Raw genomic sequence first — 23,709 nt, 5'->3', positions numbered from 1 at the left:
CAGCTCAAAAGGGCAACATCCCCTGCCAAGATGAACGGGTTGGAACCATCATGAACGACATGAACTTTCCCACTGGTTGCAGCTGCTGCACTAACCCGCCATGCGCATGTCAATCCCATTGGGACATCCATGCATGCGACCCTGAGGTAAACTCCATGATGGAATGCTGGGGAGCTTGAAGACAAAGAAAATGTACAATTGAGTTGGAAGGAAGCGAGAGCACAAAGCCCCATTGTCGCTGGCGGGAAACTGGCCGTCATGTTGGCATCCTGACGGTTTCATCGTCGGCTTGAAAGCGTATTCATGTCAAACACGGTCGCCGCAACCATTCGCACAACCAAAGGCTTACTAGGCCAGGCGCCATGCCCGTCACGTCGCAATATCCCTAGGGTACAGAAGATCGTGGGCAAGCATCTGTTCACCCCGCCAGATTGCATCTCTGTATCACGTCGAGAGCGACTTGCATTTTGCAACAATCTCGCTAGCCATCCTCATCTGATCAAGACGAGATTTCGTAGCCTTGTTCTCTAGCCTGTCCTAATGCTGAAAATCAGTAGGCGCCAGACGGCGATTAGTGCGTAATCTGCGAGGGATCCAATGAGATTGATACCGTCGAGGCGCCTAAACCGCATCCGACTACAACAATTGAGCGGCCGTTCTCCTACTCTCGATTAAATCCTCCAGCTCACTATCAATGCAACAGAAGCCCTTCTCTTTGGCTCTCCACTGTCCTCACTCAGGACTATTTGCATGTGGCTGATCTACGTGCCATACACCCATTCGAAACATGTCGCTATTCTAGACGCCCGTCAAAGCGTCAACCCACTTCCGTTCGCCGTCTCGCTACAATCCACCACACCAACCCCCTGATCGCGCCGCACCAGGGCGGCCATGGACGACAATGCTCAATACCCAGGAAGCTTTGCTTCTGCTCCCCCTCCTCCATTGCCAAAGGACTATCCTCCTCTACAACGTCTCCCCTCTCTTTCGGCAGCTTTGAAACCCTTCTCTCAGATCTCTCCCGTCCGCCGAAAGCCTCTCCCTTCCAACGCCTCGCCCATCGTTCAGTCTCCCAAGTCTCCTGAGTCATCACGCCAGCTACCGAGCGCGGACGTTTCACCGGTTCAAGGAAGATCTAACGAGACTTCACGGTCGCTTGACACCGTAGGAAGGGCGTAAGACACTGCTCTTGTCCTCTCGTACTTACGCGTGTAGCTGATTAGCATAGGACATCGAGTATATCGTCGGCTACTGTACCTCGAAGAGATACGATCGACATCGACTCGACTCGAACCGCTACGAACGGCCACGTACCTCAAGTCTACACCGAGGACTATACCAGCTCTCCCCAGGGCCATCACAAAATAAGACCATCCAATGGTTTCACGGTAGAAACTGTGGTAGAGGAGGACATGGGTTTGAAGCCTGGCTCGAGGCCGCCGCCTTTGCGGACGGACTCGAGCTCGTCGACAAAATCATTGACGGTCGTTGACCCGAAGAAACCTCAAACACCGGGGAGCAAGTTTACATCCTTCTTCAGCCGCAAGCCTGCCGCCTCCCCAAGCACCGAATCTTCCGTCACTGATATATCAGACCGGAAATCCCCTCTTCCATCTCCGTATATTGCATCACCCAGCGCCTCTATACGTTCGTCCTCCGGCTTTCCCTTCGGAGCCTCGACCTCCCGAAACGCACAATCACAGCCCTCCCAAGACTCGATCGACTTCGATGGGAGCCCCTATGTTCAGTCGCTTACCAATGGCGACGCGGCAAGCAAATGCCTGCAGCTCGAGGCTGAACTACGTGAGATCAGCACCGAGCTGGCCAACTCGATTAAACGCGAGATGGATTTAGAAGACCTCGTTGAAAGGCTACAAAGCGAAGGAACAAGCGCCAATAGAGAGATTGATCGAACAAGTGATTACTTCTCAGACTCGGGCACAAGCTCGATTCGACCTTCCACTAGCGAAGGCAACCCAAAGGATGAGATTCAGAGGATAAAACGCGAATCAGAACAACGGAGAGCACAGCTGAAGGTGGAAATGTCCCAGAAATGGCAGAATGAACGATCAAGTCGGCAAGCCTTGGAGTCTCATGTCCACATCTTGGAGCAGAGGCTCTCGCAGTCGCGTCGAGATCACAACCAGTCCGCAGATATCACAGCCAGGGCTAAGGAGCTAGAAATGGCCCTGGAAGATGCGAAGAGGAGGCTGGTGGAAGAAAGGCAGACAAAAGAGAACTTCGAGGATCTGTTAACTGCACTGCGAGTCGACTTGGAGCAACACCGAAACGAACGCGACAACCTACGTGATGAAGTTGTGCCTCAGCTGCGGTCTCAAGTTGAGGGGTTGGAGGCAAGCTTGTCTGAGTCCCAGAAATCACCATACGACATAACACGAATGCAGCAGGAAATCCAGAGTCTTAGAGATGAGAACGCTGCGCTCCAGAGTGCAAAGGCGATGAACATGCAATTCCAATCCATCGCTGAAGAGGGAGGGATGGGCGAATCCCCCACAAAGACTTCGTTCTTTGGAGGACGAAGTATGGGACTGCAGCGGTCTAACACCATCCACATGAACAGGTCGAATTCAAGGGCTGGTAATAGGTCGAATTCGTTGTCCAGGTCAAATTCCATCAGCAATCGTGCTACCCCTGATAATCAGCAGCCGCTTGCCGACCAGTTGAAGGACGTCACGGACCAAAGGAACGCCTTGCATACTACCGTGAAGTACTTGTTACGGAGACAAGAAGCTGAGCGGCGACAATACGAAAAGAGACTCAAACTCGCCGAAGCCGAACGTGACCGCGCAAACTCGTTGCATCACCTGAAGAAGGGAGGCTATGAACGTGAAGTTCGGACCTTGCGTTCGGAAATCAACCTTCTACGCAAGAGGACTGATGATGCTTTGGAGCAAAAGTGGCAATGTGAGAAGGGTCTGTCGGGTCTCAAAATGGATCTGGATCGAAGTAAGCAAGAAACTGCTAGTTTGCAGACCTTGCTACAAGCTCGCGACGACAGTGCACCTGAAGTCCTCTCATCAACACTGGAGGAAGCGTTGCGTCGCTTACAGCAGCAGCGAGACCAAGCACGGCAACAAGACTCATTGGGACAGTTGATGCAGGAAGAAGAACTTGCTGCAGAGCTCGAGTCGTCTGCTCAAAGGTCTGAGGCGTTAGCGACCCAGGTCAGAAAACAAATGCAAGCAAATTCCGATCTGCGGAACCGACTCAAGGACGCGGTCGAAAATGGTCAAAAGAATCAGCTAGCCTCAGCAAGTCAGATCAATGTGCTTCAAGCTAAGCTTCGGAAACTGGAAGACGTTATCACCGTTGCCCAGATGCAGTCCGAAACAGCCGTCATGAAGCATGAAGAGGAAGTCCGCGTTATCCGCGCCAGTAACAACATCCAGCTGATGCGGACACGGTCTGGCAGAAAGATGCCTGGATTTCTGACTCCTACGCCGAGGTCCCCATTGTCACCAATGTTTGTCAACTCGAAGAAGAGCCCGAGATTGGACCAAACGACCAGTGGACCAGGCATAGCCCTTCAAGAAGCACTCAAGACCGAGTATCTAGAGAACAAGGTGGCCGACCTGGAGAAAGCTCTAGCTGAGGCCGAAAAGGAAATGGAAGAAGTCGTCGGACGGATGAACACAGCTCAGATTGGTGTTGCTGAGCTGGAATCGGAGAGGTAAGCATGATTCTCATTGACTGATCTATGCCAGCAAGCTGACAGCATCGCTGTAGGGACGAAGCCCTCCGTCAAACTCGACGACTGGAAGCCGCCATTGCGGCTGAGCGCGAGAAAGTAGAGACACTCCTGAACTCATCGTACGACTACTCCTACCCCTCAGACTACTAAGTCTGCGCGAATCAGGGGCCTAAACCACATGGTGCTCGACGCCGTTACGGGCATATTTTTCAATTTTTTTTACCGTTACCATTTATGCATGAGAAGCATATTTAGCGACGGAGTTCTTGGTCTGAGAAGCAATACCATGCTTCACTTGGAGAGATCAGACCTGGATTGGGCTTTCTGAAACTTGTGCCTCATATTAGGCACCCTTGATGGAAGGGTTTTGGTTGCCTTCTGTCCACCACCCCAACGCACGCGCACAGTGCTTGGTACATGATTATACCCAACTAATAGTATTTGAAAGATGAGATGAAGGGCGGTGATGAGATGCATCAACTGTGGGTTTGGATATAGTATTATACATGGCAGGGATGCTTCCGGCTGGGTTGGGACCTGGAGAACGCCATCAAAAGGATAGGCATATGCTTGTCTTCAATAATACCATATCTAAGCACGATGCTGCAACAATCTGCGTCTTATGAAGGCCATGTCTATAACTGGTCTTCTATTATCAAACGGATTGGACCTCTCTAGATGTTCCTGGGATAGAAAAGCAGCTCCGCCCTGGAAGAGTATTTCTAATAAAGCAGATGCCGGGCGAGCTCTACAAGGCGCAGACGGTGTGAAGGCGTCAGAAGTACTTACGCTCGAGGTACGGATGCTTGACCGCAACCGTTAGTGGTTCTCCGTACTGCATTATGCAGAACAATTTCCCCGCGGTTACGATCTTGCCCAGTACACTCCTTCACTGCTTATGGATTGAATTGAGAGACCATCGCTGTCCTTATTCGATTGCTTGCAAGTCTACCTAGATACGCTGTGCCAGGGACAGCAGGCCAGTGCACAAAAACTTCGCACCTTGGTCGTTAGGTCGTGACTTCACTCCAGTGGCCTACGCAACATGCGACATTGAACACAATACCCAACACATCGATCTCGGCGCTTGCTTCACCTTCTACGAATCCCCGAAGTCGATTTTCCTTTCCATCATATTATTCATCTCCTCCTCCTTCAAGACCGTCGTCCTGCTCTCCAGCTCATCAGCGCGAGTCTATATCTTACGGAACCCAGAAATCCGTCAGATAGCAAACAATCGGCGGCAGCAGCAATGGCACCACAACAACAACAACCTCTCCCTCCCTTCGTCTCGAATCTCGCCGACATCTACGACTCCTACATCTGCCCCTTACTCCCTGGTCCGCTACAATCCATCTCCTCAGGCCTCACACCAATTTTCTCCTCCGCCATAGCCGCCGCGACAAGCGGGGACATCGTCTCGCTCGCGGCGTTCGTGGTGGTGCTGTACCTGACACTGAAGATAGCGGATTACGTCCGCCGCAGCGTGGTGGCGTGGGTCGTCTTCATCATCAAGATTGTATTGGTGATTGCGTTGATCAATGCGGCGTTCTATGTGAACAGAGTGGGAGTGCAGAAAGCATTTGGTGATGCCGAGTGGGTGGTGGGACTGCTTTGGGGGTTCGTCGAGGACAAGGTGATGAGTGGCGGTGGGAAAGATAACAAGACGGGTCCTTTTGCGTACTATGGCGGTGGGAGACAGCAAGTTCCAATTGTGGGAGGGAAGAAGAGACGTAGTGGGTGGACTTGAAAACCGTTTTACACGCAATGAGATTGGCGCCTCGATCGGGGTCGGAAGGACATGCTTCCAAACATCTGATTACGACAGCGGGGGCTCGGTCAACAGCACAGACGGCGGAACACAAGAAGAAGAGATTGTGAACATATCATGAAGGATCCGTTCGATTCCCGGGTATCTACTTCATGTTGCATGAACGATCACGCCTCCAACGCCGACGCTGACCGAACTCGAATGAAGACGACCAAAATTTCGCGGGACTAGGAAATATACAATAATTGGTCAACCTTCCTCCCACGCTGGTTCTTCCATGTCCGCCTCTTTCGGATCTCTTGGTTCCTGTGCCTCATGGTATTGGATGGCATCGTCGATGTAACTCAGGATATCGCCAACACTGTCTTCATCATTCACGTCCAGCTGCAGGAAGGATACCATACTAAAATCATCGATCAATCTCGCCACAGCACGGTTGAGCTGCTTGAACGAGCCACCAGTCATGACCTGATCAATCTCTTGTGGATTGCGTAGGTCAACGGTATGCTCAGCCGTACCTCTACCGGTGTCTTCATCATCGAGCAGATTGGCATCCGGGTCGATGAAACGCTTCAGCTCTTTCTTGGGTACTTGGTCCTTGACGAGGTCCATCTTGGATAGGATATTGACGTGCGGAAGTTCCATCATGATCATGGCGCTCATTGCGGAAAGGGTCCCGGCGAAGAATTTGGCCTTGTCTACCACGAATGTGGCTTCCAGGAGATAGGCCGCGCACAGATTGATATTCAACGGACCCATTCTTGACAGATATTTGACCAGCTCCGGTAGGAGAGGGATGTGTGTGTAAAGTTCTATCTGACCTGGGAGATCGAAGAGGATGAGATATTCTTCGGTGACAGGGTCGAGGGCGGAGGCGAGGAAATCGAGGTTTTGTAGCAGGAATTCGAAGCAGAATATCAGACCACCGTTAGGCCCTAATGACATTTCCTCCATGACATCTTCTAGCGAGATGAGGTCGCGGATATCGAGGTCGGGTTCGTAGGCGAAGTCGTTTGCCGCAGGGTCGAGGTTGACGTAGAAGCATGAGCGCCGGCTGTGTTGGAGGTGCTGGATCAGAGCCGTGCAGAAGGTGGTCTTGCCTGCGCCGGCAGGGCCCATTACTAGACAGCCAAACTTAGACATGATGGTTGCTGGTATGGCCAGAGCATGGAGGGTCGCTTGCGATGAGGACTGCGTATGCGGTATGTGTGTAAGCGGGAGACCACTCTAGAAGTTAACACATTGTCTGTGGTAAAGATCTGCACACGACCTGTCTTGTACTGCACAAGGCGATTGGTTTGTCTCTGATGTGAAGAGGTGGTGAATTATCCGGTGTCGTTGTCGCTCAGTGATGTGCCTACACAGTACAAAAAAGTTTCAAGAGGAGTCACATCATTCTGCCACCGCCCGCCCGGTGGGGAGATGGCGATACTGGCAGCGCAGACACAATCCAGGGTATACATAGCATAAGTATTGCCCACGACCACAGTACCTAAGGTAGGTAGGCTAGTCAGGACCAAGGGCCATGATGGGCCACTACTCGAAATTCTGTACTGTCTGTACTCGTACAAATGAGCCTGCTCTGGAAATAGCCACCGGTCTTCCACTCACCCAGCACAAAGGCCACAGAGGCCACAGAGGCCACAGAAGGCCACCAAATGGATCTGGATATGGACATGGAACAAAGCGTCCCGCATGGCATAAGCATGGGGCCACTCAGATCTACCATTTGCTGAAGACTCGTTCAGAGCGAATGCCGATGGGGTGGGTGATGGGCTGCCGATAACGACATCGCAACCAGCAAAGCTCTTGTTTTTCTCCTCACCCATTTTACCCATTTTCCCCCGATTTTTTTCTGGTCAAACCTCTTTGCTCTTGTTGTCATATACCGCCTCTCTCCCACTCCACTCTCTTTGCCCTTCTCTCTCTGATATTCCTTGGTGATTGCTTGCAAACAGACTTTGCAGCAAACCATCAAACCAACAAGACCACAAAGCTCGGCGTGGCTGACATTTCATCGCATTTCCTCTTCTTCTGCTGTACACACCCCTCCGCACCTACTCTCCCACCACATTAAACCCGACTATCCCTCTTCCTTCTCGCCCTTCCTGTCATCTTCTTACCAGCCAAAATGGCCGGTGCTACCAACGGAGCCGTCAACGGCGTCGACAAGCGTGAAACCTTCCTTTTCACCTCGGAATCTGTTGGTGAGGGTCACCCGGACAAGATTGCGTGAGCCCTCGATCTTCCCCCACCGAAGGCCGAAGAGTCTAGCTGACACATGGGCATAGCGACCAAGTCTCGGACGCCATCCTCGATGCCTGCCTCAAGGAAGACCCTCTCTCCAAAGTTGCCTGCGAGACTGCCACCAAGACCGGTATGCGCCTACAAACTGCGCCGGCTGGTTCTCTTCTAACTCCTTCCTAGGCATGATTATGGTCTTCGGCGAGATCACAACCAAAGCCCATCTCGACTACCAACGGATCGTCCGTGAGGCCATCAAAGAAATCGGCTACGATTCTTCCGACAAGGGCTTCGACTACAAGACTTGTAACGTCCTGGTCGCTATCGAAGAACAGTCTCCAGATATTGCTCAGGGTCTGCACTATGAGGAGGCACTAGAAAAGCTGGGCGCTGGTGACCAGGGTATCATGTTCGGTTATGCCACCGACGAGACTCCAGAACTGCTTCCTCTGACCATCCAACTTGCTCACAAGCTGAATGCGGCCATGACACAGGCCCGCAAGTCCGGCGAGCTTCCTTGGCTGCGGCCGGATACTAAGACTCAGGTCACCGTGGAATACGCCCACGATGGAGGTGCCGTGGTGCCTTTGAGAGTGGATACTGTTGTCGTCTCAGCTCAACATTCAGAGGACATCAGCACCGAAGATCTTCGCAAGGAAATCTTGGAGAAGATCATCAAGAAAGTCATCCCAGCCAAATACCTCGATGACAAGACCGTCTACCACATCCAGCCGTCTGGGCTCTTCATCATCGGTGGTCCCCAGGGCGATGCTGGACTTACTGGCCGTAAGATCATTGTCGACACCTACGGTGGTTGGGGCGCTCACGGTGGTGGTGCTTTCTCGGGCAAGGACTACAGCAAGGTCGATCGATCAGCTGCCTATCTCGCTCGGTGGATCGCCAAGTCTCTCGTCAAAGCTGGTCTCGCCCGTCGTTGCCTTGTTCAGCTGTCATACGCCATTGGTGTTGCCGAGCCATTGTCTCTGTTTGTCGAGACGTATGGCACAAGCGACAAGTCCAGCACTGAATTGGTCAAGATCATCCATAACAACTTTGACCTCCGACCTGGTGTCATTGTCAAGGAGTTGAACCTCACCAACCCCATCTACAACAAGACCTCCAAGAACGGCCACTTCAGCGACCAGAGCTTCCCCTGGGAACAGCCCAAGCCCTTGAAGTTCTAAATCACCTGTCGAAATCAAATCACCACCACATCCATGAGGGGAGCGGATGACTGAACGAAACAGAGTAGGCGGAGCATGCTGTTGGCGACGAGGCGAGGTTCGGGCTCCTGGTTTCAACAGACTCAGGGACGAACTTTTTGCCTCGCTTGCTACATCTTGCGAGTCTCTTCTTTCAACAGATAGAAAGCGTGTGATGTGTTGCATTTTGTGGTCCTGAAGAGAGAGTCGGGCTAGAGACGATTTTTCTTTGTTCTCAAAAAAGTTTCTGGGGCGTGGGTTTGTCTGACGATATTCAACATGTTATGATACCCCTACGCGCAAGATACATTGGATTTTTGTGGTTCCATCAACAGGGCATTGGGATTGGCGTTCAACTCGCTATGCTAGACGAAAGAAACGTTTGGGGAACTGTAGGAGATTGAGATAGATCCCATCGGCATCACAGACGGCCAGTGGATCGACGTGACTCGACTTGAGATTGCGCCCGCTGAGCGCAAGGGGGCATCACTGTACTCGAAAGACTACAGAATCGCTCGACGCTCGCTGTCAACGAATAGGTCGAATCCGCACGAGCTTCAAAGTACAATCGATCGAATTTGCAATGGCGAGTGGATGTTTTGCTGGTGCTCTACAATCCTTACCGTGACTACGGAGTTTTGGCTTTATGTTCACCTCATGACTGGTCCCGTTCAGCCTAGCCACAAGAACTCCTTCTCCCTGGCCAATTGATATGAATTGTAGCTGCCAGAGTGGGAGCCTTGGAAAGAGATGCGCTCTTACAGAATGGACATAGACTAACGTCTTCTCAGGATCTTGCAGAGCCCACAGCCAAGGTAAGGCGCCCATCTAGGTACCGGGAGGAGTTACTGGTACTGTCAAAGTAAAGCATTAAGTATTAGGATATTGATCATTATCAACAGTCTTCATTGCCTGCCTGGCTGTATCGCCTGGATTGCTCATTGGCTCGTTTACTTGCTTTACTTCGTTTTGCTTGCTATTTATTCAACTTCCGTATTACACAAAAAGATCCCAATCCGATCCAATTCGACCTGAACAGACCACCATCGCCCCCGACCAAGACCTCGAACCCAAGCTCTCTCTGGCTGGCTGGATATCGCAAACTGATTATAACCCAAGAAAAACAACACACACAACAAAAGAAAGGGACATGAAAACAGGGCATGGGGGGCATGACTGTATGTAGAGTGCCATCACATCAATCAAACATCAACCAACCAGAAAACCAGGGATCCAACTCGACTCGACTCGCCTCGCTTGCTGTGCAGGTGCAATTTGCCCTCGCTTTCGTGTCTCGACAGACAAAACAGACCAGGAAACAGGACAATGCGACGTCATTAGTGTTGCTGATCGACCGAACGCCCAATTCAAACGCCTAGAAACAATTCAATGAGCTGCCCTTTCGTTTCTTCGTCTTCCCGTCCTTGCCGACGGTCAACAAGCGCATCCGCTCTTCGAGTTGCGCCCTCGCCGCCTCGGCCTCACGGCGCTTCTTGACTTCTTCTTCGACAGCCTGGACACTCAGTCGCTCGGACCGCCGCTCCTTCTTCAGGCCCGAGAGCTCTTCTTCCATGGCCCAGGCCTTCTTCTTCCAGACGTCCGCGTCGGCGCGCAGCTTGTTCGACTGTGTCTCGAGATCGACCAGCGCCTCCTCGAGTGTGGCGGTCAGTTGCTTCTCGGCGTGCAGGTGCTTTTCGATGGTGCGGAGGCGGTTTTCTTGTTCTTCAATGAGCGCTGAATGGCGGCGGACGTTCTGCGAGTTTGAGGATACGGCCGTGCCAGAGACTGGCGTGATGGGGAGGGCAACTTCCTTAGAAGTATGACGAGATTGAGGCGGAGAAGGATTCGTTGCATTGGCACCTGCGACCGAAAGGCCGGGTAAGGCTGGAAGCGGCGGGAGAGGGATGGCGGGTGGAGGGGATGGTAAAGAGGCGATGGATGCCGACTTGCGCAGATTTGAGTTCATTGAGTTCGAGCGCGGGACGCCTCCTTCGACTGGTGGAGATTGAGGTCGGTGTTGAGACTTCATGGTGTTGGTCCGCGAGCCGCTGTCTGAGCCGCCTTCATTGATGGATCGCCGCTGGTCGAGGTCCTTTTCCAGCGACGCAATTCGTTGTTGGGCTTCAATCAGGGCCTGGTTGCCTTGTGCCTGGATGACTGAAACTCGATTATGATGCTGGTCGAAGCTGTTCTGCAATTGTTGCTCCAGCTCCTCGATGATGACCAGTTTCTTGGCCTTCTCTGCCTCGATTGCCTCAACGGCTGCTTCGGCCTTCTTGAGCTGAGCTTCTTTCTCACGCAGCGTCTCCTCGTGATTTCCAACTTCGTTTGCAAGACTGCGGATCGTCTCTTGGTAGTTGGCGATTCTTGTGTTCGCATCGGCGAGCGCCTCCTCCAGCTCGAGCAAACTTTGTCGGCCGTCAAGTTGGCGTTCAAGCTCAGCGTTGACGTCTTTGAAACGTGCATTGGCTTCTGCAATGTGCCGCTTCTCTTCCACCACATCTTGGATATGACTCTCAAGCATGTCAGCACTTGTTGGGTGGCCGAGAGCTTTTTGAGCCTTGGAAACAAGTTGATCCACGGTTGTTAGGGCGTGCTCCAAGTCTTTCTTGTACGTCGATACGAGTTTCTCGTGCTTTCCAGTCATCTCGGTAATTTGGTCATCATATCCGGCCAGACTGCCTGCATGAGCAAGCTTCATCTCCTCGATCTGGGTAGTGTGGGAGTCATGAAGAGACTTGAGATTCTGCTTGTGGAACTCCGCGGCCGATTCCGCTTCTTTGATCTTCTGTTCAAGCTTAGCAATTTCTGCCTTGAGCGAGGAGATTTCGGCTCGTTGTGAGGTCGCCAGCTCTGCTTGGGCATCGAAGTCCTTGCTCAGCGAGTCGTGTAGTTGCTGAAGCTCGGAAATCTTGGCCGCCTGATCCATATTTAGCGTCCGCTGCTCTTCAACCTCCTGCTTGATGTTGTTGATCAATTCTTGGTAGTGGTCACGCTCAGCCTGCATAGCATTGGCAGCAGCGGCCCGCTCGGATGTTGTGTCGTCTTCACCATACATTTGCTGAGCTCTGAGGGTTTCCACGCTCGCCAATGCTGCCTCGAGTTCGTGTCGGGTTCGAGCACACTTCTTCTCGGACGCCTCAACTATTCGTTGACTTGCTTCAAGCTTCAGTTGCAGCTCAGACAGCTGTCCATTGAGGGACTGGATCTTTTCTCCATCCTCGGATGCCGGGGGTGTGATGTGGCCATTGGCCTTTTCAGCACTCAATCTCTGGATTTCTTCTTGCAAACGTTGCTCACGACGAGCGTATTCCTCATGTAAAGACTTGAGTTCGGTCTCTTTTTGAATGATCTGATCTCTTAGCTGAGACACCATGTTGAGGTCAACAGGGGATCCAGCTTTAATGCTCGTTCTTTCTCTTGTCAAGCCAGAAATAATGGTGGATTTGAGTTCCATCTCTTTCTTGACCGTCTTGACTTCAGCTTCAAGAGCTTGAATGCGGTCCAGACGCGCTTGGAGCTCAGTCGCTGCCGCGCTGAGATGAACTTCGGCTCCTTCCATACGGTCGGGCTTGTCTTCGAATTCCGCCACCAGTAAAGTTCTTAGGGAGGTCACTGAACGTTGACCTCGGTCAACACCAGTGTTGTTCTGTGAAGTCATGCGCCTAAGCATGCCAGGTGTACCGGGAGAACCAGGTCTTGTCCGCTGCACTTGTGTCTTCAGCCGCTCGACAGTTGTTAATGCATCCTTGTGTTCTGCCTGGAGCTGGGTGTACTGTTCTGTAACCTGCTGCGTGTTTCTTTCATGCTCTGCAAGAAGATTCTGCAAGCGTTCGATCTCCTGTGTGGCGACTTCCATCGACGGAGAATCCTTAAAGACTGGAGTAATATCGGTATCCACTGAGGTAGAGGATTCCCCAGCTAAGGATAATTCCGAGGAAAGTGATCGCGAGGAGGGCACTTCCTGTCCATCCTCCGCTTCTTGCAGCTGACCCTGCTCTAAAAAAGGCGAGCCTGTGGGGTCCTCGGCAGGTCTGCTTTCTTGGGATGCTGCGGCTTGACGCTGCTCATCAATGGAGTCTTGCATCTCAGCCAGCGTCCGGAGTGCCTCCTGGTACTTGGCAGAAAGTAGATCCAGGTCGTTGACCGTTGACTCATGCTCCAGGCGAAGGTCGAACAATTCCTGGCTGACAGCTTCAAATTTCTCATTGATGAACTTTGACTGCGCAGGGCTTGCTGGTGCTTCGTCAGTCTGCTCCGCCTTCAGTAGCTGCTGATGAGCCACTGCACTTTCAAGTTTCCCAAGACCTGCCTCGTCGCTCTCTTCAAGAGCTTGCTCTGCCGACTCTTCAAGATGTTCCTCAAGCTCATTTTCTTTCTGAGCAGGAAGCGCAGTTTCCTCTGCTGCTTTGAGGTCTTGTTCATGCTCTTCCTCAATGATATTGTCTCCCTCAGGAGACCCTCTACTGAGGACTTTCGATTTACCATCCTTCTCTTGGATGTGATCGAGCTCATAGAGCAGGTTGTCAAGTTTGCCAAGACTCCGCTGTCGTTCGACCAGATGCTCCAGTCTCTCGATTTCGCGTTGCATGATCTCCATGTCTTGGTCTGCCTCGGCAAGCCGTTCCTCGAGTGTACAAATATAGTCTTCAGCATTGGTCTCACTTTCTCTGATTCGCGAGATTTCCTTTCGCAACTCGGAGACGATTTCATCATTTTTGGCGCCACCAGTGCCTTGGTTGTCGAGTCTTGCTTCCAAGTCATGAAGGTACTGTTCCGTGTTCGACTCTCGATCCATCATTTTCTGGACACGAGCATTCAACTGCTGATTCATTGTTTCGACGTAAACGCATTTGGTCTCCTTCTCAAGCAGATTGCTCTCTGTGGTAGCCAGCGACGAGCGGGTCGTTGAGAGGTTGGCCTCAAGACTCTGAATTGTTTTCTCGTACTCCATCACAACTTGCTCGATCATCTCCTGATTAGCCTGAGACCGTCTTAATCGGTCCATAGCACTTTCTCCCGGAATTGAAGTGGCTTGGTCATACGTCTCTGCGTTTCTGGTTAACTCGGAAATGAGTTTTGCATGTCTTTGGCTGAGGGCAGAGTAGCTTTCCTGGACATCCAACAACTGATTTTGCAGCTCATTTTCCCGTTCATTCAGTCTGTCTCCCCGCTCGGACATGACACCAGGTCGGCGGTCACCCGATTCTGCACTGCGGATTTGCTGTCTCAGAAAGGCGATCTCAGTACGCAATCGTTCAATGACAGCTTGCTTGTCAGCACCATCGTCGACTTGTTGGATTTTCGGCTTGCTCTGGATGTTTCGAGCTCGTTGAGCATACTGTACAGTGTTCAGGGTCTCACTGAGATGGAATTCTGCCGGTGTCACGCAAGCAATCATGTACGTGATTGCGTTGCCACCGAGCGAGTCCTGAAGCATACGAGTCAATTTGGAATCTCTGTACGACACAAACGTCCCGGTTGTCCTGGATGACAATTGCGAAATGACTTTGCCCAAACTGGCCAATCCAGCATTGATGGAGATGCCTTCCCTTGCGCGATCACCCGTGGCTTGGGTGTTTTTTAGTCTTTCACTACCAGCCAAGTCGACGAAATGGAGTTTGCTTTCTACTGTCATGGTGGACTCGTGCCCGGGGAAATGGTCGACAGCAATAGACGATCTCTTGTCTTTCATGGAAGTGAATCCTTGTGCTCTAGTCTGTCGAAGGTTGATTGTGAAGACGGCATGAGACCGAGAGGACCGGGCATTGATAGCCGTTGCGTCAGTCTGTCGGATAGTAGATCCATGGTTCAAGACGCGCATCAATTCCTCGATGGAGGAGATGCGAACGGAGTTGAGGCCTTCAACAAAAATTCGACCACGAGGATCTTCTCGGATCTGGACATTGGCTCTTTCCGTAAACGGTGCGTCCTCAGGAAGCAGAAGATCTCGGGGTTGTTCGTTATAAATCTCGACATAGGTTACCGACATTTCCCATCCTCTGTCGGCAAAGGACTTGGAGTTGCGCATGGCTTGGTTCAAGCTAGGGACAGAGAATTTGGTTGGGGATTTCAAGCCCGAGTTATGCCGGCTGTGGGTGTTGCCACCGTTAAGGTTGTCGAACAAATGCTGCGCTGCTCGAGGAATGACACCTTGACAGAGATGAGACTGATACTTCACAAACAGTCAAGGTTAGGCTTACCTTTCATAGAAGGATGAAATTGTTCATCTGGGCCTGATGTGCCCATCGTGTAACTTTTCCCGGAGCCGGACTGGCCGTAGGCGAGTATCGAGACATTATAGCCTTGCAGAAAGGAATTCACGCTGTCTTGCAGGTATTCCCATACTCCTTCTTGGGTTGTGTCTTCTCCAAATACGCGATCGAATATGAACATCTTTCGTCCTTGGGGTGATTCGACGGCGAGACTAGTATTTGTGTTCACCTGCACCATCGATCTTTGAAAACGTTGCGGGATAAGATCGAATCCAGGGTCGGAGGGGCCCAGCGGCGGCCGTACTCGAACCACTGCCTGAGTTTAGTATCTGTATCTAAAACCATCATGTCATTCCACGTACCGACTCTGACCGAAGTCTTTGCGTCTTCATCTGACGCCCTGCTTCCAACATGATTGCTACTTTGGCTCATGCGACTGTTACTGCGAGGCGGCGGCCGGCCGATCATGCTCTGAGGTCGTTGTTTCTGGACAGGATCTGGAGACGGGGCCGAATACATGCTTTGCGCACGTACCTCGCGCACAGCCTCCGGCGAGCCTGGAGGGGAGGAGATCATATTGGGCAGCTATGATTCTCCCCTTGGGCTTGGATGTACTTGTTTGCTTGCGCAACGGACGTCTTGCCCTCAGTGGGTGTCTCCAACGGGTGTCAAAGGGCACAGCAGTGCACGGTCATCCGTCCTTGACCTCTGAGCATGGAGTTCGACGCGTAGGTGGATTTGACCGTGGGAGATTTGATTGCTGGGGGGAGGACGCGGAGGATATCCTGAGACGGTGACAGCCGCGGGAACGTCGAGCGTGAATCAGTTCGGGATTCGACAAGCCGGACAGTTGTGGGGAGGACGTGTAGGTGGTCCGTTCTCTCAGGAAAAAAGATTCGTAAATGGGGGAAGGTGATAGTGATTCGAGTGACCAGGGCGCAGGAGCGCTGGTTAGGGGTGGATGCTTTTCTGTTGACGATTACAAAACTCTACTAGACGAAAACAGGCACAGCGATGACCGAATGCAAGCTGGGAGAAGAGGAAAGTTGTGTTGACTGTGCCTGAGAGATGGTGACGGTACAAGTTCTCGCGTGTGTCTCAAGTCAGGAGTCGAGAAGGGTTCGCGTCCTAGGCGCCAAATGCGGTATGGAGCGAGAATTAAGCCTAGAACCAGATCGTCAAGCCATTGGCAGGATTAATTTCCGGCTCTGCGGGAATGGTTTTAGTGCCCTCTTAGCAGACACCTAGCAGGCACCTAGCGGCCGTGGCTAGCTCCAGAGCCATTGCAGGAACTCAGGAACCCGGCAAGCCCTAAATATACCTAGGTATAGATAGTGCCCTAAATACATGGAATCGCCCCTACGGTTGGCTGCCTGCAGAGGGCGGGCCCTCTAATTCACAGAACCCGCGCCTTTTTCCACTCTATCCTAGTCCCTAAGCGTGCTCATCGCTCTGGAGTGCCAATCCAGCCACAGGCAAGGTCCTTTGTTTCAAGCTGCCTTTCCCCTTCCCTCATGTCAGGGGTTAAACGAGTCTAATGCAGTGGATCTACCGCCTTATCCTAGCTGTCATCCTCGCTTGAGGCCTTCCTGCATGCCTTGGTGATGATCAGTTCTTGCGCTCACTCTACTGTACTCCGTCCGTTATGTATCTACGGCTCCTTAGACCGGCATTTCCTCTTGAAAAGTTTCCCATCAGTCAACCACCTTGGTCCGCTGTTTGAGCTTCTTGTCCGTGTCCCCGCTTCTATACCGGATGCAGGTCAAACGGCGCCATTGTTAGTCTGCAGTGATTGGGATCCCGCAGAATCCGCAACCATAGGTACAACGGTTCAGCATCACTTTGCTGCTCATGCATGCTGCGCATTTTTCCGTCTCGCTTGGATAATTGAGACAGGATGGCTCGTCAGGTCAGAACGTCCATGATCAACATCTGAGAAAGCAAGTTGTTTGTTGGATGTCATATCGAGATTGTACTAGACTCAAATTCTACCTTTCCACTGCTTTGTCACTCTTCCAATGACACAAATCCCGTCCTTTTCTGTCTAGGAAACACGGTACAGGAATCAAGGAGGTCGAAATTGCGGTCGTAGTGCAACCAAGCATCAGCCACCAGCGAACTCTCAGACAACCGTTGAGCCCGTCCACGGTTTTGGCACGTGGATAATTCTCCGAACTGATGTGACAGCTTAAAAGCACTCGGGCCTGAGCTTTTCAGCTTGAAAGTGCTCCATGTCTGAGTTCATCCAAGCCGCTTGTGCGGCTTTAGTCTCGAGCTTGCATAAGTCTCCTTCATCACGACCTCGACTCACCTGAGAATCGATGCGGGGTCGAGACCTCGTCCAACCTCGCTTTTGAACGGCCTGCGTCGTGCTAGTTGGCGACCCTATGAGAGTGGTCAACAAGGTCCCATGCTATTCCCTTCTCAAGCAAATGATGGTCGAAACGGGACGACGCGGAATCTAAATGCATAAATGCGCAGATCATTCCGATAGCGCAGCTGCATCATGCATGGTCCTGGTATCTTGTCTTGTCAAGAAGGATGTGATATGATGGTTTCTGTTTTTTGTGCCTCTTGATCAGCCTATGTCCGAAGCGCCTTCGTCCACGACTTCATCGTCGTCGTCACTAGCGGCCGAGTCGGATTCATCCGCGTCTTTGTCGTGTGTTTCAGCGTCCCTGGCATCGCCATCGATACCGTGGTCTTTCATGTAGGTCTCGAGGTCTTTGGCCATTTTCTTGGAGAACCCCGAAGCCTCGACCTCAACATCCAGTCTTCTGATCCCTTCCTGCCCAAGTCTTTTCTTTGCATCCCGGAAAAACGGGCCTTCCTCGGTGCTGATAAAGCCGAACCTTCTGGCGAAAAAGCGCTTGACGCATTCAACGTCTCTATCAAAGTAAAACTCTGCATTGGGGTGATCCACACTGACCATCTGGGGAAAGTCGATCAAGACCGGGACCAATCTGATCCCCTCGCCTTCCTCTTCTTGTTCCTCTTTGATCAGAAGGTTGAATTCGTTGAAATCTCCATGTATGAGACCCAGAGAGCATAGCCGGACCAGGATCTCCATCAATTCTGCATACAACCCAGCTGGGTCCGGAACTTTCTCAATTTGACGCAGTGGGAACCCATCAATGAGTGACATGACCAGCTGGTGTCGATTCTGGCCCAGTGGTATTGGTACACTGAGCCCTGCGTCGTGTAGAGCTTGCAAAAATGCAAACTCTTTGACGGCAGCAAGTCGTGACATGTACATCCAGCTACCGGCACCTCTCTCTTTCTGGACCTTTGTCCTGGCATAATCTCGCTTGTTACGAACACCTTTTTTGAAGCTGACTCGACCAAGTCGATGTATCTTGAGCACTCTTTGTTCGCCCTTCTCGTCACTGACCACAAAGATATCACTCTCTTTCCCCACACCAATCTGGTTGCCGACACTGTAAACGGTATTGCTTTTCTGCAGGGAATGTAGAGCGAGGTAGTCTAGCCCTCCATAGGTGAGCCTGTAGCCGTCGTATTTCGCATTCTTGACTTTGGCTATGAGGTTGGCCTTGGCCAAGAGGGAGATACTGCGTTGGACATCACCCACACTGGATTTGGAGAGATTCGCAATGAGGGGGGTGGGCACAACTTCGTGATTTCGGCTGCCGGTCTCGACTGTAGTGAGGGTGCGCCAATCGGTGGGATTGAGGTATCGGAGTGACTTCGTGTCGAGTTTCATCTTTCAAGCATGAAATGGAGAACTCTCAGGCATTATTCGCAAGGCATCATACTTGGAGTGCTTGTCAGTTCCATATGCGCAAGTTGTGTCCAACATGTGAAGTGCGCGGCGTGAAACAAAAAATGTCTGATAGACCGGCAGCTTATCTAATCATGCAGATGACGTACTGTGATACGTTGACTTCTGGCTCTGAGCACCATCCACGTGACCATCCCTTCCGCCTCGCTGCCACACACCTCACTTCAACCCCTTTTCCTTGGGAGCGACGTTACAGAGTAGAGGAGTGTTCACCGTCACATGTCAGTTCTGTTCTATAATACTTATACGTATTGATACGAGGATCATTGATCGTGTGTGGACTGTCCTGGTGGCCCACCTTACACGTGCAAGCGGTAGGAAGGGGTGGGGTGACGGACGTCCTCAAGCTTGTGTGCATTTCCCTTACTAGGGTGCCTACAGAATCTCGCAGCAGGAGTAAGAGGTGAAGGTAGCAGTCCTCCGTCACTCAGAATGGACATGAAGATCTCTGTAAGTGCGAGTGGACACCATCCTTGCAATTTGCGTTCCCTCGACATGTCCAAACCATCAAAACCATTCCCTGAGGACGCCGTGTTGATTGTCCCGAGTCAAGAAGTCAGCCAATGCGTCTTCTGGGGCATTCTGCTGAGATGGACGAGTATCTTCTATTGTACAGATTTTCTCATACAGTTTGTGTCCGTGAAATAGCACGCTACCCCCTTCCTTGAACACTTGCGTCAAGTGGCAGGCATCAAGACCAGATGACGCAAAGGCTTTCCCCAGTCATGCCCATGAATGTTAGACAGCCGACCCCGAGCTGTTGGTTTTGACCCCCTTGATTCATGTGTCTGAAATGAGCAATTTGCCCACATTTTGTCCAGCACGAAGACAGCGCAGACAGTCCTAGTGTTGCAGTCTAAGCACACGAAGCAACTGAGTTCAAACCATCAAGACCGTTTGTGGCAGCCGCTCGGCGAAGAACCCAATGGAAAGAATGGTTTGGTGCGGCGGTCTCGTGTGTTACTGTCTGAGTCATCCCTCGAGGCGCTGTTCGTACACCATGGATCCGCACAATTGGTTGCATCAAACTATTGGCTACCTAGTCAGTACCAGTGGTTTTGCTCGACTTTTGTACCTTTTGAGTTTGGAGAGCAGCGGTCCTCGTTCGCCGTCAGAGTCATGATTCGACAATTTTTCCACCGTCGCCGACTATATATCCTCCCCGTGGCCGCGTCTCTGGGTGAGGACCAGACTTTCTTGCTCGACTCAACTCCCCTTGGTATCACTGGCAACAGATTCTCTCTATTTCTTTCACAGACAACACTATACGATTCGGCGCTATCCAACCTATTCACGATTTCCTACAAGGCGCTTCCTCGATCGACACTTATCGAAGCCCGCATACCTACGGACACAGAAGGCTTATGCTCTTGTAAAGAGCCGTCCTAGCCAACCAAACTCGATATTTCCCTCACCAAATACACCTTCCAACTTCTGCAAAAATTCAGAATCCCCCACTCCCTACAACATGCCATCCTACTGGAACCTTGGCGGTCTGCACTACTTCCTGGACGCGACCCGTGGTCCATGGTGCCAGAAATTCTCAGAAGGTCACCTCGACAGATGTCTAAGGGTGGAGCCTGAGCACCCTGACGGCGCTGTACATCGTATCTTTGCTAGATCCAACTTCAGCCGCCTCAGCATATATGCCGGCCTCGAAAAGCCGGTTCACGAATGGCTAGATCCGGAATGGACAATAAACCAAACTTTCTACGACCGAATTCGACCTGCCCTAGTGCTAGCCACACGACTACTCGAGGAGAACGCAGAATTCCTCGACAGGATCGTTTACGGCAAGATCGGGCACCGAGCTGGAAAATTAACTTATATTCTCGAGCACCAGCTTACCCAAGAACAACACGTTTTCCCAGACGCGTTCGATTACCTGTACAACTTCCAGATCTTCACCGGCCACTGCGAACCACGTCCCGTCGATAACTGGTACGCATTCACCAAAGCTGGACAATATCCCGAACTGGCTTGGAAGCATATGGAGACACAAGCCATCCAGATCAACAACAGATTTGTGACCGCCTTTTCCGACTACCACTACGGAACACTGGCACCCAAGCTCAAAGAGAGACTTCTCGTCACACTCGCGTTTACCCTCGTCCACGAAATGGTACATATTTGCGCAAACTACAAAAGGATCGAGCTCTTGAAAGACGGACGGCATGATCTAGTCGAAATGAAGAGCCGGAAACTATGGTTCCCAGAACCCCTCCTGACTTCTGAAGACGCCAGGGGTGAGCTCGGAGAAGCCTGGGAGCATTTATCTTTTGGGGGCATGGCTTATTTATTCTCTGCGGATAGTAGGGAGGGCTCAGAGGGGAAACCCATCCCTATCCTAGGATCTACCCATTTAGCATGCCTCCAACGCTCGACGGCCGCCGAGAGCAGAAACCCACACACAGCCAAAGAAATCGACGCGGCCTCCTTCCTCAACGACGACTGCTGGCAATTGTTCAGGATGCTGCGGGGTGGCGATCTCGCATCGACATATAAATCCGTTGCAGGCACCCGAATGCTGGAGCAGATGGAAACGGCCGCCTTCATGGATCAATTCAAGCAAATTGTGGGGCGTTATCCATCGCCAACCGAGATCAAGGATCACCAGAATGAGGACGACGTTGAAAGTCAGTCCTATTCAGACGAGTCGTCGCCAGAGGTCCCCATCATCCCATCGGACAGTGGCATTAAAGACCTGGTTGGTGCTGAGCCAGAAACGGCTCCATCGCCCCAGGACAAGCGCGCCGACTACTCCGAGGCTTGGCTTGCTCTTGGTAACGTTTCAAACGGCAGCCGCATGGGAAAAGGGTTAAGGGGTATGCACGGGAGAAGACGGACATTCACCAGACGGTAGATATGGCAGGCGCCCCGAGGCCATCTTCGACACTCTAGAGAGACCGAGACAGCGCCATTTCTCCTCAACTGAACGCCGGCCAAATATCGGCATCAGGAGTATCTACCCGCCAGGTCAGCCTCACAGCAATCGACAGGTTCGACACAACGGTCACCGAATCTACAATCACCAGCAGGTACCAGCCACTGTCTTCGGGAAGGACAATATGGACAACAAACAGCAACATTGAAACATTTATACTGGCGACCCCCTGGAAATCAAGATACAAGGTCCGGACGCCGATCTTGAGACAGGAGGAGGGGAAAAAGGACTGACGGCCGCAAGAACGGACTATGCACGGTTTTTCGAGCAGGAGATATATGTCAGGAGGCGTGCCTAGACGCAGTGGATTGGGGTTTCCGTCCTGTCCACTTGGGCACTATTGAGAAGAAGGATAACAATTGGGGAGAAAGGAGATGGAAGTTCAATTGGTGATATAGGACCCGAGGGCATTCTAGTAACAGGGACGGCGGGACAGGAGCAGATGACGAGAGATGTTTCCAGGTGGATTGTGCGATACTTGTGTTATACAGAACAGAGGAGCAACGTTTGAATGATCAGTGATATCTGTGCTTGCCCATCTCCCTTTAACCCCAGAGGAGGATCATTCTCTTGATAAGCAATTCTTCGTGTTGCACCAGACTTTCTGATCGTCTGCCACACACTGAAGTTGCTCCGGTTTAGCACTTCTTTTTCCCCCTCCACCAACCAACTTTCTGCAAGACGGCCCGGCCAATTCGGCTCCTCACGGCATATTGCACAAGAGCAGCAGCACGAAGAAGAGTCGAGGCTGCCGCGCTACGAGTATCGCCGTCGCCATCGCCATGGCTCCTGCCTCGACACGAGTCAAGAGATTTATCCCTCTACCCTCAACGGGCTTCAGCCTTCCAACAACTTTTCAGTCAAATACCGGCTATAGGGTTTATAGGGCCTGTGTCGATTCTCTCACTCTCTCTTATGCTTCGCGGCGCCAACGCTCTTTTACGTACCATCGCTTACCTTCATTCCATCATCATGATCCCGCAGTATCCTGACGAATCTCAACCTGAACATCCTCCTGGACATCAAGCCAACAAAAAGCCCAGCCCGCTTCGACCACCCGCACCGTCAAGGCTTCCTTCAGACTACTCGACCCAGCCACCATCATACCACACAGGTGCCCCTACTCCCAGTGAGGAGGAAGACGGATGGACGTTAGATCCTGGACCGAGCAACTGGATGAATACTCGCGAAACTATACAGTCACCTGGTGCCAAACCACATTCTCAGCAAAAGCAAGCGCTGCCATATACGCTACTTTTCTCGTCCACGAAGCACACCAGTTCCCTCACTCCGCTAGCGTCGTCCCAAGCTCTGTACACGGCCTCCTACAATCGTCCTCTCTTTGTATCTTCCAGGCCCGACATTACCATCACTTTCGCTCCGAAAGACTACGAACTGGCAACTGTGGTCTTCCATACATTCTCCTATAAAATCGACCTTATCTTTGGCCTCGACAGGATTGTGACATACAAACGCAAATTCGAGTCCTGTACGCTAGGTCGACTGGAGTGGGCGCTGGAGCATGCCAGGCGGAAAAAGGCGAGCTTTCGGTGCTTGGACCAAGCAGGGAAACCTGTGTGTACAATTGAGGTGACGGACAAGTTCAAAAATGGCCGCCTCCAGATCTGGAAAGAAGGTCTCAGTTGGGAGCAATTCGATGAGCTGATTGTCAGTGGGATCGCAGAGGTCGAGCTTTTGAAACGGAAACTCGACACAGCGACCGGTGCGATGAACGCGCTGCCAGGAGCGGTTGCAGGAGCCTCGGGCGCTGCAGCGGGTTGTTGAGAGAAGACGTACGCTAGCTCACAAATGAACTTGCAGG

General features: G+C 51.8%; 8 protein-coding genes across 8 annotated transcripts; 5 read left to right on the top strand and 3 right to left on the bottom strand.

The window, feature by feature from the left end:
• The first annotated feature begins 697 nt into the window (after window positions 1-697).
• On the top strand, window positions 698-4,340 carry PV05_00509 (uncharacterized protein). The gene is made up of 3 exons (XM_013465409.1): window positions 698-1,175; window positions 1,229-3,691; window positions 3,748-4,340. The coding sequence occupies exons 1-3, from the start codon at window positions 892-894 to the stop codon at window positions 3,860-3,862; spliced, it is 2,862 nt and encodes a 953-aa protein (XP_013320863.1). The 5' UTR covers window positions 698-891; the 3' UTR covers window positions 3,863-4,340.
• Window positions 4,341-4,614: 274 nt separating this feature from the next.
• Window positions 4,615-6,408, top strand: PV05_00508 (uncharacterized protein). Its single transcript, XM_013465408.1, has one exon. The coding sequence runs from the start codon at window positions 4,965-4,967 to the stop codon at window positions 5,460-5,462; it is 498 nt and encodes a 165-aa protein (XP_013320862.1). The 5' UTR covers window positions 4,615-4,964; the 3' UTR covers window positions 5,463-6,408.
• On the bottom strand, window positions 5,612-6,820 carry PV05_00507 (uncharacterized protein). The gene has a single exon (XM_013465407.1). It carries the CDS (start codon window positions 6,624-6,626, stop codon window positions 5,733-5,735), a length of 894 nt encoding a protein of 297 aa, XP_013320861.1. The 5' UTR covers window positions 6,627-6,820; the 3' UTR covers window positions 5,612-5,732.
• Window positions 6,821-7,311: 491 nt separating this feature from the next.
• PV05_00506 (S-adenosylmethionine synthase) lies at window positions 7,312-9,797 on the top strand. The gene is made up of 3 exons (XM_013465406.1): window positions 7,312-7,715; window positions 7,775-7,860; window positions 7,911-9,797. The coding sequence occupies exons 1-3, from the start codon at window positions 7,615-7,617 to the stop codon at window positions 8,909-8,911; spliced, it is 1,188 nt and encodes a 395-aa protein (XP_013320860.1). The 5' UTR covers window positions 7,312-7,614; the 3' UTR covers window positions 8,912-9,797.
• A 15-nt stretch (window positions 9,798-9,812) lies between these two features.
• On the bottom strand, window positions 9,813-16,215 carry PV05_00505 (uncharacterized protein). Its single transcript, XM_013465405.1, has 3 exons — window positions 15,507-16,215; window positions 15,133-15,456; window positions 9,813-15,082 (listed from the first exon to the last, which is right to left on the bottom strand). The coding sequence occupies exons 1-3, from the start codon at window positions 15,718-15,720 to the stop codon at window positions 10,305-10,307; spliced, it is 5,316 nt and encodes a 1,771-aa protein (XP_013320859.1). The 5' UTR covers window positions 15,721-16,215; the 3' UTR covers window positions 9,813-10,304.
• Window positions 16,216-17,093: 878 nt separating this feature from the next.
• PV05_00504 (uncharacterized protein) lies at window positions 17,094-18,937 on the bottom strand. Its single transcript, XM_013465404.1, has one exon. It carries the CDS (start codon window positions 18,863-18,865, stop codon window positions 17,723-17,725), a length of 1,143 nt encoding a protein of 380 aa, XP_013320858.1. The 5' UTR covers window positions 18,866-18,937; the 3' UTR covers window positions 17,094-17,722.
• A 1,474-nt stretch (window positions 18,938-20,411) lies between these two features.
• Window positions 20,412-21,806, top strand: PV05_00503 (uncharacterized protein; the record flags this gene model as incomplete). The annotated part of the gene is made up of 1 exon (XM_013465403.1): window positions 20,412-21,806. The coding sequence occupies one exon, from the start codon at window positions 20,412-20,414 to the stop codon at window positions 21,804-21,806; it is 1,395 nt and encodes a 464-aa protein (XP_013320857.1).
• Window positions 21,807-22,859: 1,053 nt separating this feature from the next.
• PV05_00502 (uncharacterized protein) lies at window positions 22,860-23,672 on the top strand (the record flags this gene model as incomplete). Its single annotated transcript, XM_013465402.1, has 1 exon — window positions 22,860-23,672. One exon carries the CDS (start codon window positions 22,860-22,862, stop codon window positions 23,670-23,672), a length of 813 nt encoding a protein of 270 aa, XP_013320856.1.
• Window positions 23,673-23,709: the final 37 nt, after the last annotated feature.

This window comes from Exophiala xenobiotica (genome assembly GCF_000835505.1).
Source record: "Exophiala xenobiotica strain CBS 118157 unplaced genomic scaffold supercont1.1, whole genome shotgun sequence".
Classification (NCBI taxonomy): Eukaryota; Fungi; Ascomycota; class Eurotiomycetes; order Chaetothyriales; family Herpotrichiellaceae; genus Exophiala; species Exophiala xenobiotica.
This window is presented reverse-complemented; position numbering and strand designations above follow the sequence as displayed.

Coding starts and splice junctions, on each gene's coding strand:
- PV05_00509 (XM_013465409.1), top strand. CDS start 892: ATGGACGACAATGCTCAATACCCAGGAAGCTTTGCTTCTGCTCCCCCT. Junction 1,176..1,228: donor CTTGACACCGTAGGAAGGGC/GTAAGACACTGC, acceptor TGATTAGCATAG/GACATCGAGTATATCGTCGG. Junction 3,692..3,747: donor GCTGAGCTGGAATCGGAGAG/GTAAGCATGATT, acceptor GCATCGCTGTAG/GGACGAAGCCCTCCGTCAAA.
- PV05_00508 (XM_013465408.1), top strand. CDS start 4,965: ATGGCACCACAACAACAACAACCTCTCCCTCCCTTCGTCTCGAATCTC.
- PV05_00507 (XM_013465407.1), bottom strand. CDS start 6,626: ATGTCTAAGTTTGGCTGTCTAGTAATGGGCCCTGCCGGCGCAGGCAAG.
- PV05_00506 (XM_013465406.1), top strand. CDS start 7,615: ATGGCCGGTGCTACCAACGGAGCCGTCAACGGCGTCGACAAGCGTGAA. Junction 7,716..7,774: donor GGTCACCCGGACAAGATTGC/GTGAGCCCTCGA, acceptor ACATGGGCATAG/CGACCAAGTCTCGGACGCCA. Junction 7,861..7,910: donor CGAGACTGCCACCAAGACCG/GTATGCGCCTAC, acceptor ACTCCTTCCTAG/GCATGATTATGGTCTTCGGC.
- PV05_00505 (XM_013465405.1), bottom strand. CDS start 15,720: ATGATCTCCTCCCCTCCAGGCTCGCCGGAGGCTGTGCGCGAGGTACGT. Junction 15,457..15,506: donor AAAGACTTCGGTCAGAGTCG/GTACGTGGAATG, acceptor AAACTCAGGCAG/TGGTTCGAGTACGGCCGCCG. Junction 15,083..15,132: donor ATTTCATCCTTCTATGAAAG/GTAAGCCTAACC, acceptor ATCTCTGTCAAG/GTGTCATTCCTCGAGCAGCG.
- PV05_00504 (XM_013465404.1), bottom strand. CDS start 18,865: ATGAAACTCGACACGAAGTCACTCCGATACCTCAATCCCACCGATTGG.